At 43.7% G+C, this 15,474-nt stretch overlaps 1 protein-coding gene across 5 annotated transcripts in view; it reads right to left on the reverse strand.

Annotated features, from left to right (window-relative positions):
• The window catches only part of USP9X (ubiquitin specific peptidase 9 X-linked), a 292,101-nt gene that overhangs the window by 156,106 nt on the left and 120,521 nt on the right, over window positions 1-15,474 (reverse strand). For all 5 annotated transcript variants that reach the window (XM_089774470.1, XM_089774474.1, XM_089774477.1 and 2 more), the window contains one exon: window positions 6,261-6,394. In XM_089774470.1, the coding sequence (XP_089630596.1) occupies window positions 6,261-6,394 (134 nt within the window). The remainder of the gene's footprint in view (window positions 1-6,260; window positions 6,395-15,474) is intronic.

Here is a 15,474-nt window from a genome sequence, read left to right on the forward strand (position 1 = left end):
CTACAGGAACAAAGGACTGGAAAAATCTGGTTAGAAATCTGGCATGCCATGAGAAGGCAGCAAATCACCAGAGAGCATTCCACAGGTAGAAAGAGCTTGAGATGAGACTAAATTTAAAAGCCATCATAGATGATCAGCATCAAGAGAAGATTGCATCAGAGTCTCTTTACTGGCAAAATGTTCTGAAAAGGCTCATTGCCATTGTGAGAATGCTTGCAACCCAAAACCTAGCACCGTGTAGCATTTCAGATCAGCTGTATGTGCCAAACAATGGAAACTTGCTTAAAATTGTGGAGCTGATGGCTGAGTTCGATGCTGTAGTCCAGGAGCATCTAAGAAGAGTCACCACCCAAGAAATGTACACACAACACTAACTTGGAAAAACAATTCAAAGTGAGATCATAGAGGTAGTGGCAACAAAAGTCAAACAGAAGATTGTGGCAGATCTGGAGTCAGCAAGATATTACTCTGTTATTCTGGCCTGCACACCTGACATCAGCCATACGGCACAATTGACTTTAATGGTATGTTTTGTAACAAGAGAACCTAGTGAAAATGCCCCTGCAATGGTGATTGTCAGAGAGCATTTTCTAGAATTTATTGACATTGATGATACTACAGGAGCTGGTATGACAAATATGCTTCTTAAAAAGCTGGAAGATACAGGAATTGCGATAGCTGACATGAGAGGTCAGGGCTATGATGATGGTGCCAACATGAGAGGAAAGAACAGGAGTGCAGACAGATCCGAGAGTTAAACCCTCGAGCTTTTTTGTCCCATGCAGTTCTCATTCATTTAACTTGATGGTCAGTGGTGCAATATCACCTTCTAGTGAGGCTGCTGAAATTTTTTTATGTAATTCAAAGCATCTTGTATTTTTCTCTGCATCAACTCATCGACGGCAAATTTTGAAGCAAAATCTGGGAACATCCTCTCTGACACTGAAACCACTGAGTGCCACACGATGGGAAAGTCGAGTGGAGGCGAAAAAGCCTATCAAACACCAAATTGGTAAGATAGATAATGCCACAGTTGCCATTATGGAGGAAAATGCTATGACAGGAACTGATCGTGGGAGAACGGTGGCAGAGGGAAATGGAATTACCAGACACATTCAAATTTCTGTGTGGCTTAGTGTTGTGGCGTGACAGACTGTTTGAAATAAATGTTGTAAGCAAGAGACTCCAAGGTGTTGACCTTGATATATCTGGAGCAATGGAACTGGACAAAGCAAAGTCATACTACAGTCTTACCGGTCAGATGAGGGATTTCAAAACGTTCTGTAGAGTACACAGAAGTTGGCAGAGGAACATCACACTGAAGCTAAATTCCCAGCCATTCAAGAATACAAGAGTCACCGAAGATGACGACATTTTGATTACGAAGCATGGGATAATCCCATAAGAACCCCCAAACAACAATTCAAAGTTGAATTCTTTAACCAGGTGCTAGATTGTGAAATACAGTCACTTGAAGAACGTTTCATGCAGCTCAAGGAACACAGCAGTATATTTGAGATGTTGTATGATATTCCAAAACTCCTCACTATACCTGAAGACCATCTACACCAGCAATGCAGGGCACTAGAGACTATGTCGACACATGATGACGTGCAATATTGATGCAAGTAATTTAGGTGATGAACTGAAAAGCCCTTTCAAGATACATTTCAGCAGGATCAACTTCAAAGGCTATTCTGGAATATATGTGCACAAATAAGATGACCACCCTCTTTCCAAATGATTTTGTTGCTCTGCGTATACTTCTAACACTTCCTGTAACAGCTGCTAGTGGAGAACACAGCTTTCTCCAAGCTGAAATTAATAAAAACACATCTACTCTCCACAGTGACACAGGAGAGGCTGGTTAGCCTTGCAACCATCTCAATAGAGCATGAGCTGGCCCAGACTGTGGACCTTCAGGAAGCAGTTCAAATCTTTGCAACCAAGGAGGCACGGAAAGCACCACTTTGATTATTCAAACAGATAAAAATGCCAGTGTTTACTACGAAGACAAGAAGTGTTACATTTGCTGTTCAGATATTTGAAAGTTAAGTGTTACTTAACATTTTTTAACAAGGCATTTTAAGTTGTTAGTTCTCCTTTATTGGGGTAGCAGAGCAGTACCATGAGAGGAGGAGAACGGGAAGAAGGCAGAATTAGAATAAATCATAGAATCATAGAATAATAGGACTGGAAGGGACCTCGGGAGGTCATCGAGTCCAGCCCCCCGCCTTCAAGGCAGGACCAAGCTCCGTCTACACCATCCCTGACAGATGTCTATCTAACCTGTTCTTAAATATCTCCAGAGAGGGAGATTCCACCACCTCCCTTGGCAATTTATTCCAATATTTGACCACCCTGACAGTTAGGAATTTTTTCCTAATGTCCAATCTAAACCTCCCCTGCTGCACTTTAAGCCCATTACTCCTTGTCCTGTCCTCAGAAACCAAGAGGAACAAATTTTCTCCTTCCGCCTTGTGACACCCTTTTAGATATTTGAAAACTGCTATCATGTCCCCCCTTAATCTTCTTTTTTCCAAAATAAACAAGCCCAGTTCATGAAGCCTGGCTTCACAGGTCATGTTCTCTAGACCTTTAATCATTCTTGTCGCTCTTCTCTGTACCCTTTTTCTCCACATCTTTCTTGAAATGTGGTGCCCAGAACTGGACACGGTACTCCAGCAGAGGCCTAACTAGTGCAGAGTAGAGCGGCAGAATGACTTCACGAGTTTTGCTTACAACACACCCGTTGATACAATCTAGAATCATGTTTGCTTTTTTTGCAACAGCATCACACTGTTGACTCATATTCAACTTGTGGTCCACTATGACCCCTAGATCCCTTTCCGCCATGCTCCTTCCTAGACAGTCGCTTCCCATCTTTTATGTATGGAACTGATTGTTCCTTCCTAAGTGGAGCACTTTGCATTTCTCTTTATTAAACCTCATCCTGTTTACCTCTGACCATTTCTCTAACTTCCTACGGTCATTTTGAATTATGTCCCTATGCTCCAAAGAAGTTGCAACTCCACCCAGTTTGGTATCATCTGCAAACTTAATAAGCGTACTCTCTATCCCAATATCTACATCATTGATGAAGATATTGAACAGTACGGGTCCCAAAACAGACCCTTGCGGAACTCCACTTGTTATCCCTTTCCAGCAGGATTTAGCACCTTTAACAACTCCTCTCTGACTACGGTTATCCAGCCAATTATGCACCCACCTTATCGTGGCCCTATCTAAGTTATATTTGCCTAGTTTATCAATAAGAATATCATGCGAGACCGTATCAAATGCCTTACTAAAGTCTAGGTATATGACATCCACCGCTTCTCCCTTATCCACAAGGCTCATTATCCTATCAAAGAAAGCTATCAGATTAGTTTGGCATGACTTGTTCTTCACAAACCCATGCTGGCTATTCCCTATCACTTTATTACCTTCCAAGTGTTTGCATATGATTTCCTTAATTACCTGCTCCATTATCTTTCCTGGGACAGACGTTAAACTGACCGGTCTGTAGTTTCCTGGGTTGTTCTTATTCCCCAAGCAAGGGGACACGAGGGCTTCATTTGAAATGAAATGCTGTGGGCCAGCCCTGGAAAAGCATCTCCCTTTATCTAATATACCTCCACTGAGCCTGCTCAGGCACTGGTTTTCACAGGTTTACATCCTAACCAAGTGTGGGTGAATTTTCACAGGGAAAATTAAAGAAAAACCACAACTTTCTGATTCCCGGGGACAAGCTCCTTACCAAATTCCAATTTCCTGCACCAAATAACCAAGACCCTAAAAATTATCAATTAAGGAAGAAAAACATAATTTCTCCCCAACTTCATTCTCAGAAATGGCTCGACTGTTTTTGCTGAAACTTCCCAAAACTTTTCAGCCCAAAGAGAACACTAGGCTTAAAAAGAAAAACAATCAGTGGAAATAGCTATAGTTTGGTGCAAGCAACTAAGAGCAGGGCCCTTACATGGGCACGTATTAGTTAACCTGAATTATAGGCATCACTGTTAACATTATCAAGGATGCAAAACAAATAAATGTTGAAAGGTGAATTCAAACAGAAGTTCAATACAAAACGGTAATTGAAGTTTGCTGCATGGAACTTTTCCAAGCAAAGAGAAAGGCTTCAGAAGTCTCCCCATCCAATTATAGAAAGAGGTAAATTTGGCTTTTAAAAAAATCTGACAGGATCACTATTCAGAATGGTCTGACTCACTAATTTCAAGCTGCTTCATTAATTTGTAACTTTTACCGTAATAAAAACGTGTGTATCCTGAGATAAATATATACAAGATTTACATGTCTGCATCAATATTTGTTGCCCAATAGATTATATAATTTTATGAAACTTTGTTCCAACAAACTGTAAAAGAAAGTGTTATTATTCCAGGAAAAGATCTTTGAGCTATGTTCATTTTAAGAAAGCTAAGGTATTTATAGAAAAGATGACTGTCTCTGAAATTAATTTAATCGTATTCTTTTCCATCCCCTATTTTTGTTCTAAACAAGTATAGTCTGTCAGGTATCTGCATCTGCGAATCTTCACTACTCTCCTTCACTGGAAGTTTGAAGCTAAGAAACTCTCAGACACTGACCATCCTGAGAATGCTATGTATTTTCAACAGCTTGTCCTAATTCAGGATTGCATATTATCCTAAATTTCAATTATCCAGTTTTTTTTAAAAGGAGTCTCTTTTCCCCCCAACCTAAATATTCAGATAACATTAAAGGTTTCTGTGCAAAGACTAACACATAGCCCTCCCCCCTTTTCTACATAAAACAAAGCCTGAGTTAGGTCAGCATATACAGTAACTTTATCTAAAGTTATAAACAACTGAAAATCAACTGTTAGAATGGAAGTGCCATCTCTACATTAAATTCTCTAATAATATAATTATTTATATTATTAATTATATCTTTATATCCTTAATTATAACTTTATGATAAAGTTTATCACGTAAAATAGGCACCTCCAGATGAAGAAACAACAAATTAACAGTAGTCTCCATATCTCTTAAATAAAGGTTCTCTCAAGACCATGGGAGCTTCAGACACTGAAGAGTTATAAAATTCAAAAATTAAGGCTGTCTATGCAACATGAATAACCTTTTAATATTTTTTTTATATAATTTCTTGAGAGAGAGAGAGTATGTAAAAATGAAAAATACTATATTTGAAAAAAACAATTTTCTGATGTGCAGTTATAATAACCATGTCCTGCCCCAATTATGTACCATGAAAGTTTGAATCTGCTCAACACTATAGTACAGATGTCTACCATCACAGTGACATAGCTATGTTAAACTCGCGGGCCATTAAACCCTGGGTTGCAAGTGAATGACTGTGGCCAGGTGTTAAGTAGGCCAGGAGCCTGGCTCAGACCTTTACCCATTTCACCCTCTGTTCGTGGGGAGAATTCCTGCCCCACGAGGTGCTAGCAAGGTGGACAATGTGCCCCAATTTCATTTGTTGAACACAGGGCAGTGTTGAGATGACCTGGCCCATCTTTTGTTCTTCATCTCCCCACTACACTTATATAGCAGCAACTAGTCTGCCTGATTTGGGGATTCATAGTCCAGAATAATCTGCAGGGGGTGGGTCTGAGAATGGAATATATGTTATATTTATTATTATTGAATATTGACAAAAGCAACAGAAAAGGATTTTTCAAGTTTGTAACGCTGCTCAATATTAACATAATTTCACGTAACTAATAAATGGCACTTCTCTGGCCTCAGAGCTTTCTCCCTGCCAAATTTCAAATGTTTGCTGTGAATAACAGATGTTAGAGAGTCTCAAAAAATTAACAATCTGTTATATGGAAAGTGTTATGCATCCTAAATATGAGTGTTTTTAACAACCTCCTCTGTAATAATAAATTATGAGATTTACACAAAGCTACCCATGGGACAGAATTTAATATTTTTCACTGAAATAACTATTGCACTTTTAAATCCTACTTATTCGTATCTTCAATCTAAGGTAAAAATGACACTACACTTTCCAAGTTCCACTACAAAATGCTTTTTTAAAAATATATTTAAATTTCCAAAAAGCAATGTTACATTTTAAATTTGATTATTTTTTTGGCTTGTCTACACAAGGCCTTTAACATCTGACAACCTATGAAACTGAAATAACATCCCCCTCCCCACCATATTAGCAATCGTTTGCTTTAAACACCAATTTCCAAATAGCATTATGAAATACTTGATTTAGAAAACAATGAATTAACTATAACTTACCTTTAGCATATTGTCTCATGCTTTCCATATATGCAGAAAGATTTTCTGCAACCAAAGTAACTAGGGCATGATTGTGCTGAAGTTGATTGATTAAGTCATGGCGGTAAAACACATGGGGACTGCGTTGTGTCTGGCTGTAATTAACACACAAATGTTAGGAGAAAAATACAGTATTTCTTCCATCTAAGTAACTTTCAGTAATTGATTTAAAACCTTATGTCATCCATCTGAAATAAATTAAATCTCTATACATTTTGTAACATACAAACTAAAGCTCCTGATTTAATTTTCTCTTTATCTTCAAAAACAACGAAAGGGAGTGCATACTAGTTATTAACAGCACTGAATTAAGCAAGATTGAACAGCTACACCAGGACTGAGTCAATAAACAAACAAACAAAATATCAAGCAAGTTAATCAGAACTTTGCCACACATTTGAGAAATAACCAAACAATCATTCATTTTCTGAAATAGCAGTAAAACTAATCTGAGAAGTTTTCAAAATAAATCAGTTTACAAATGTATAATACGTACCTTCTAAAAATGAAACCTATATCCACCTCTGAGGCTATGTCTACACTACAATGATCTATTGGAAAAAGTTACGCAAATTGAGCTCTGCAATTTGTGTACCTTTTTCCCAATTTTTTTTCAGGAGAGCCTTTTCTGAAATTTGGCCCATCTACACCGGGCCAAATTTTGGAAAAGCCTCCTTTTTCGCAAGAGCCCTTCTTCCTCATGGGAGAAGGAACACGGGGCTTCTGAAAGCGCGCGTTTCCTCTTCCACAAAAATATAGCCAAAGAGGAGATGTGTTCCCTGGATGTGGCGGAGTTTATCTCAGAAAAACCCCATAGTGTAGACATTGCCTGAGTTGTGAAGTACATGTGTTAAGCTTATGACAACCAACTAAAATGCACTTTTCCCCCCAGTAGAAAACCATGATTAAATCGAATGTTCCTGACTAGAGATTTAAATCAGAATCACCCTAATGCATAAATTATAGTACTGAAGAAACAAATATTTAAAGAAGCAGGCAATTGACATGTTGAGCCTGGCATCAAACAGGGTAAGGACTGAAGGGAGGGATCACATAAATCAAGACAATGTGAGATAACTAAGGAGGAATAGAATCATGTACAGCTTTACACATAACGTAAGGGCTATTTCCTTGGTTACAACTTTTTAAAAATAATTTTCCTATTCTTGTTTTAGTCCACCTCCAGCATTCCACCTTGATGAGAAGTGGTCATCAATGAAAATTGTAAGGGACAAGAAAACAGAAGGGAAAAAGAAAGTACAATTCCCTTGAAACACTCTTCTTTTTAATTTCAAGGGCTAGCAAATGTGTCACATTCTGATCAAAACCTTCATCAGCCCAGGATAATATTTAATTGCATCTTTAGAGACTTGAAAAAAATACATCTCCATATAATCTACGAAGACCATACCTACACATAAAGGCACATTTCTGCTGAATCATGATAGCAGATGCCTGTCACAATGCTAAACAGAATATTGAAGGTTTTAACGGTCTCTGTGGGGCACAGGAAACTAAAATCTGGAGAAGATGTATTCCCACAGAGAGGGACTAGAAATAATTGAGCTTTAGAAAAGCCAATAGCCAAATTCTGAGCACCAAGAAGTGAGGATTCATATTTGTCCGAGACAGAACATCAGCCCGTCGCAGGGAGCCATAGCCTATAATACCTCTAAGGTGGAGTGTTTTCCATATAAGGGCATGTAAATTAATAATCTTCCCCTGCTCGCTCCACCCATTGCAGTGGAAGATCAGCTAATGGGCTGACTTGTGCTCAGGCCTGCTACTCCACCCACTGCACAAAAACCAACCTATGGGGTGATAAGTTCTCAGGCAATAAAACAGGCAGGCAGCCTCTCTCTCACTGGGGATTCGTATCGAGTGAACGCCTGGCCTGATCACCCAGACGCCTTGCACCCCCCGCTCTCGAGTCTTACTGAGCGTACTCCGAGTTGGTCGACCGGAGTGGAGACACTTTATGAGCATGTGACCGGTACTTGTGTTCCTGCTGTCTCCAGAACTGGTATAACCCCCCCTCCCACCCGCCATCATCCCTATCCTAATTGATTTTTAGTTGTCCTTATTGCTTGTCAAGTGACAGTGGTTAAAAAGTTACTAAGTTAGTTTATAAATAGTTGTGGTTTAGGGTTTTTACTGTTTCTTTGTATAAAGTTGTGTAAATTATCAGCCCTATGAACAATACCAGTGGCAATTCAACTGTTCCTAACCCCTGGGCAGTTATTGGGAATTATTGTGATTTAGAAAAGCCTCAGGGAATTGTTTTGTGTTGTCTGGCAATCTGTTTAATTTTTGTTCTGATGATTGTGTGGCACCATCAAAATAAAATCAGTTTGTGCTTTTTAAAACCCCCAGTTGTGGTCTCATCCTTTCCGGCATCCCTTCGAACCTCGTGTATTACGGGGACTGACAATATTTACCTTCATGACAGTTTAACAGAGCCCAAGAAACAAGTAATTTTGAAAATAGTTTTGGGAAAGAAGGTATTTAAGGCCTCGTGAAAAATCTATAAAACCACTTCTGTGTCTCCTTAAGCAACAGCTTTGCATGATAATATACGGCCTGAGAATCCAATCTACCAATATATAATTTTAATAACTTGAAACTCAGTCTAAACATGTGTCTTTCCATCTCCAAATCTGAAAAAGTAATTCTATATTCTGCAAAGCTAACGTTTTTCATTGATGTTTTCAAAAAATTTTACAATAGTTTACCAAGGGATTTTGTTGATTTCGGGAAATGGCGGAAAGGCGTAGAGGACACCCTCTGACCAGCACTACAGGAACACATCCAGAAGGGAGTCCTGCTCCAGCCTGAACTGGCTGCATTTTGCATTGTCTCTCCATGTGAAGAGGTCCACTAGAGGACAGCCCCAGTCGTGGAAGAGGGAGGCAGTCGCCCCAGGATAGAAAGCCCACTCATGGCAAGAGGAGAACTCTGTTGAGATGATCCGCAATTGCATTCCGAACCCTGGGAGATGATGAGCTTCTGGCATAATGCCAAGTAGGACACAAAACTCCCAAAGTCTCATAGCTTTCTTGCAGAGCTCTTGGGAGCAGGCCCCTCCTTGTCTGTTTATGTAGTACATGACAGCAGTACTGTCTGTGAGGACTCGCATCACCCTGCCCATGAGGTGAGGGAGAAATATCTTGCATGCATTCCTGATTCCTCTGAGCTTTTATGTTTATGTGGAGCGATCTCTCGAGAGGACCACATGCCCCAAGTACGAAGGGTCCCCATGTGGGCACCCGAACCTCAGTCCGAAGCATCGGCTACCAGGTCTCTCGAGCACAGTTTAGGATGGAATGGGATGCCCAACATGACCCGATCCAGATCGTCCACACCAGGCCAAGGCTGACAGAACTCGGGGCAGGACCATTTCCACTCTTTCCGGAATGTCTTACTGGTACGTACACCCAGGCCAGCCACAGTTGGAGGAGCCTCATTCTGAACCTGGCCAGGGACACAATGCATGTGCAAGTGGCCTCATACCTCAGGATCTGCAGGCACACTTATGCTGTGATGATGGGGGCATCTGCAAGCTCCTGAATGAGGGCCGACAGGACCTCACATCTCTACAGGGAGTGATGCGTTAGCTGTGATAAAGTCCAGAACTGCTCCTATGAACTCTATCCTTTGAGTGGGTACCAAGAGGGACTTTCTCGCTTATCAGCAGGCTGAGCTGGCAATGTGTGTCCAGGAGGAGAGACACGTTGTGCTGGACCTTCCATCTCCATGGGCCCTTGACAAGCTAATTGTTCATGTAAGGGTACACCTGTACACCCTGATGCCTCAGATATGCCGCAACCACCAACCACATTTGGTGAAAACCCCAGGGGGCTGTAAACAGGCCAAAGAGCAAGACAGCACATTGGTAGTGGTTGTTTCCCACTAAGAATCCCAGGAAGTGCACGTGACCTTTGAAGATGATGATATGGAAGTATTCATCCTTGAGACTGAGCGCGGCATACCAGTCCCCAGATTGGTCTCCCTGGTCACCATCATTCCCATACAGAACTTGAAACGGACCAAGTATTTGTTGAGGCCTCACAAGTCCAATACAGACCACAGGCCTTCTTTCACCTTGGGGATCAAAAAGTAAAAACTCAATCACTGCTGTTTGAGTCATCAAACCTTTTTCTCCAACTCAGATGGTAGCTCTCTACTGCTCCCACCTGGAGCAACTGGGACAGCTCCTACTCAAGAAGATGTTTGTGAGAAAGGTCCTTCAAGAGGGACAGGGTGGTATAGAAGAGAGCTGGAGGGTATATAACCATGCTGGACAGTGGCTAGGACTCAACAGTCTGATGTAATGCCCCTCCATACCAGGAGGAAGGGACCGAGCCTAGAGGAAAACAGGTAGGCATGATCTTGGGAGCCCAATATGGGCTCACCCTGGGCACACCCTCAAAAGGAACATTTACCCTGGGGTTTCACCTGGCTGGTTGACTGCTGGTCAAAAAGAGGATGGCAGCCCTGTCTCCATTTGGGGGGGAGGGGAGGCTCAGGCGTCAATGGGCTTTCTCCTGGGGGGAATATTGGCCCTTTGTTTGAGAATATTAGGTCTTAAACCTTTTTCTCTCAGACCCCAGGATGCACAGGCCTTGGGTTTTCACGTTCATACGGGAGTACTTTAGCCCATGAAACTTAGTGGCCATCTGTTCTGCCAACAGGGCCCCCATGTCAAAGGGGAGGCCCTATATGGAATTCTGTGCTTCCGGAGACAGGCTCGACAGAAGAAATCATGCCGGACACCTCATGGAGAGGACAGAAGCCAAGAGAGTTGCTGAATTCATGGTATCAGATTCCGCCTGCAACAGTGCCAGCACCACAAAGTACCCCTCCTCAATCAGGGTCTTATACTCCTTGCAGGAGACTTTGGGCAAGGAGGTCTCAAATCTGGCCAGCGCCTGCCAGATATTCACCGAATACCTGGGGAGCAAAGCCTGATAGTTTGCCATGCTTAACTGAAAACTGGCTGAAAATTAAATCTTTCTACCAAACAAGTCCAAGCGTTTAGAGTGTGTTTATTCTTGTGGGCAGGGGCCAACTGACCCTAGTGTTACCTGTAGTTGACTGATTCCATTACAAGGGAATTGGGTAGCAGATGGGTGTATAGGTGGTCATGGTCCCCCACAGGGACAAAGTACTTCTGTTTAGCCCTCTTGGCTATAGGCAGGATGGAGGGAGAAGTTTTCCAGAGTCTTGGCAACCACCTCATGCAGGGGCAAGGCTACTCTGTCAGGTCCTGCTTGCCCAACAACCCCAAATGAGTCTGAGGTCTCTTGCAAGTCCTCAGCCTGGAAGCCCAAGCCATTAGCCACCCTCCACAGGAGGTCCTGGTGGGCTCTTGAGTCCTCCCAGGGAACTGCTGGGGGAGAAGTCACAATCCCCTCATCCAGTGATAAAGAGAAGGACTCCAGAGCCTGTTGACCTTCCTCACAAGGTGAGTGATAGTCACTCGCCCCTGCCATCTGTTGAGGGAAGTTGATTTTCCTATGTCCCCTTGACACCCACATTGGCAGCACCAAGGGGGCCTGGAATGCTCCAGCAACTGAGCAGGTAAGTTGAGGCTTTACTGGGAAGCCCCACTCAGTCCATGGGGCAGTACTGCACCTGCCACTGAGATGACAGCCACAGCATGCCCTGGGATGGCACTGAGGGTTCTGTCAACTGCTGCACTGGAAGGATGGAAGCCATCTCCGAAGCCACACACCAGGAACGGATGCTCGCCGACACCCAAGATGAAGAGTGGGAGCAGCGACTCTTCTGGTGCTGGGACTACATCACACATGGAGACCTCGGAGACCAGGAATGTTTCTGTGGGAGCTACGGTACCCCAAAAGAACCATTCTTCAAGTGTGGGGAATGGTACTGGAGAGAAGATCCACGGTGTCAGGACAGAAACCGGGAGAAGCAGAACGTGCTTCTGAAGCAGGAATGGCTTAGCGTCAGCATCTAAAGCATGCTGAATAGTACTGGTGCCAATGTCAGTGCAGTGAGGAGATAAAATCACTATCCCTTAGACGTCTTTGGTACCGGGGCACACTTGTCTGCACAGGTCTGTGCATCAACTCTGGCGCCATGTCATGCCCCAGTCTCTTACATGCAGACCTATGGGGACTTCTCTGGCATCTGAGAGGAGCACACTGTGGAGAGCACTCTCAGCCAATGCCAGGAAATGGGGGTTCAAATGGCGGTTACCCCTATGCTGAGATCCTGTTGGTGTCGGGGATGGTACTAATATGGCATTTATGTCCTGCGTGGCCGGGAAGACCTCCGGCGTGGAGGGGAGATGAACCTCCAATACCGATGGAGGTGACCCGGAAGTAGGGCTTGGTGCCTTTTGGGGCTTCTCTCACCTGTCCACTGGCTAGTCAATCTTCTTCCCCTTATCCTTATAAGGATAATCATAGAATACTAGGACTGGAAGGGACCTCCAAAGGTCATTGAGTTCAGTTCCCTGCCCTCATGGCAGGACCAACTACTGTCTAGACCCCATCCCTGATAGACATTTATCTAACCTACTTTTAAGTATCTCCAGAAATGGAGATTCCACAACCTCCCTGGGCAACTTATTCCAGTGTTTGACCACCCTGACAGTTAGGAACTTTTTCCTAATGTCCAACCTAAACCTCCCTTGCTGCAGTTTAAGCCCATTGCTTCTTGTTCTATCCTCAGAGGCCAAGATGAACAAGTTTTCTCCCTCCTCCTTATGACACCCTTTTAGATACCTGAAAACGGCTATCATGTCCCCCCTCAATCTTCTCTTTTCTAAACTAAACAAACCCAATTCCTTCAGCCTTCCCTCACAGGTCATGTTCTCTAGACCTTTAATCTTTCTCGTTGCTCTTCTCTGGGCCCTCTCCAATTTTTCCACATCTTTCTTGAAATGCGGTGCCCAGAACTGGACACAATACTCCAATTGAGGCCTAACCAGCGCAGAGTAGAGCTAAAGAATGACTTCTCGTGTCTTACTCACAACACACCTGTTAATTCATCCCAGAATCATGTTTGCTTTCTTTGCAACAGCATCACACTGCTGACTCATATTTAACTTGTGGTCCACTATAACCCCTAGATCCCTTTCTGCTGTACTCCTTCCCAGACCATCGCTTCCCATTCTGTATGTGTGAAACTGATTGTTCCGTCCTAAGTGGAACACTTTGCATTTGTCTTTATTAAACGTCATCCTATTTATCTCAGACCATTTCTCCCATTTGTCCAGGTTATTTTGAATTATGACCCTATCCTCCAGATTAGTCGTAATCCCTCCCAGCTTGGTATCATCTGCAAACTTAATAAGCGTACTTTCTATATACCAATATCTAAATAGTTGAAGATACTGAAAAGAGCCGGTCCCAAAACAGACCCCTGCAAAACCCCACTTGTTATGCCTTTCCAGCAGGATTGTGAACCATTAATAACTACTCTCTGAGTACAGTTATCCAGCCAGTTATGCACCCACCTTATAGCAGCCCCATCTAAATTGTATTTACCTAGTTTATTGATAAGAATATCATGCAAGACAGTATCAAACGCCTTACTAAAGTCTAGGTATACCACATCCACCGCTTCTCCCTTATCCACAAGGCTCATTATCCTATTAAAGAAAGCTATCAGATTGGTTTGACACGATTTGTTCTTTACAAATCCATGCTGGCTGTTGCCTATCACCTTGCCACTTTCCAAGTGTTTACAGATGATTTCCTTAATTATTTGCTCCATTATCTTCCCTGCCACAGAAGATAAAACTAACTGGTCTGTAATTTCCTGGGTTGTTCTTGTTTCCCTTTTTATAGACAGGCACTATCTTTGCACTTTTCCAGTCCTCTGGATTCTCTCCTGTCTCCCATGATTTTCCAAAGATGATAGCTAGAGGCTCAGATACCTCCTCTATCAGCTCCTTGAGTACAGGCAGTCCCCGAGTTATGTGGATCCGACTTACGTCGGATCCCTACGTACGAACGGGGCTTTTCTCACCCCGGAGGACGCGGGCGGCAGGACCGCCCAGACGCGCCACGATCCCACCGCCCGCGTCCTCCGCGGCGAGAAAAGCCGCTCTGCGTCTCCCTGGTCTGCTGGGGGGGGGGGGGGGAAGGGGTGTGCAGCTAGTGCGCCCCCTCCCCCCCCCCCCCCCCAGCAGACCAGGCTTTTCTCACCGACGCCTGGGGCAGAGCAGCTGGGGCGCTGCCGGGTTGGTCCCGCAGCGCCGCTCCTCAGCGCTACTGGACCAACCCGGCAGCACCCCAGCTGCTCTGCCCCAGGCATCCCCAAGTCAGCCGCTGCTGAAACTGACCAGCGGCTGACTACAAGAAGCCCGAGGCAGAGCAGCTCTGTAGTCAGCCGCTGGTCAGTTTCAGCAGCGGCTGACTTGGGGATGCCTGGGGTAGAGCAGCTGAGGTGCTGCCGGGTTGGTCCCCGCAATGCCGAGGTGCGACGCTGCGGGGACCTACCCAGCAGCACCCCAGCTGCTCTGACCCAGGCGTCCAGATTTAGCCGCTGTTGAAATTGATCAGCGGCTGATTCCAGGAGGCCCAGGGCAGAGCAGCTCTGCCTCGGGCGTCCTCTAGTCAGCCGCTGGTCAGTTTCAACAGCAGCTGAATCTGGACGCCAGTTCCGACTTACATACAAATTCAACTTAAGAACAAACCTACAGTCCCTATCTTGCACGTAACCCGGGGACTGCCTGTATTCAAGGATGCATTTCATCAGGCCCTGGTGACTTGCAGGCATCTAACTTTTCTAGGTGATTTTTAACTTGTTCTTTTTTTATTTTACCTTCTAAAATTACCTCCTTTCCACTAGCATTCACTATGTTAGGCATTCCTACAGACTTTTTGGTAAAGACCGAAACAAAGAAGTCATTGAGCATCTCTGCCATTTCCAAGTTTCCTGTTACTGTTTCTCCCTGTTCACTGACCAGTGGGCCTACCCTCTCCTTGGTCTTCCTCATGCTTCTAATGTATTTATAAAACGTTGTCTTGTTTCCTTTTATTCCTGTAGCTAGTCTGAGCTCATTCTGTGCCAATCCTTCATCTACAGTTTCGAAGGGTCCCTAAAGGGAGATTAGCTTCCCTTCTTTGTCCAAGGCTGAAAATTCAGTTTGGGAAGGAACAGCTCCGTAAACGTGGCCAATGCTGCAGAGATGTTATAC

This window comes from Pelodiscus sinensis, chromosome 1 (assembly GCF_052426305.1).
Source record: "Pelodiscus sinensis isolate ZL-2025 chromosome 1, ASM5242630v1, whole genome shotgun sequence".
Lineage (NCBI taxonomy): Eukaryota > Metazoa > Chordata > Testudines > Trionychidae > Pelodiscus > Pelodiscus sinensis.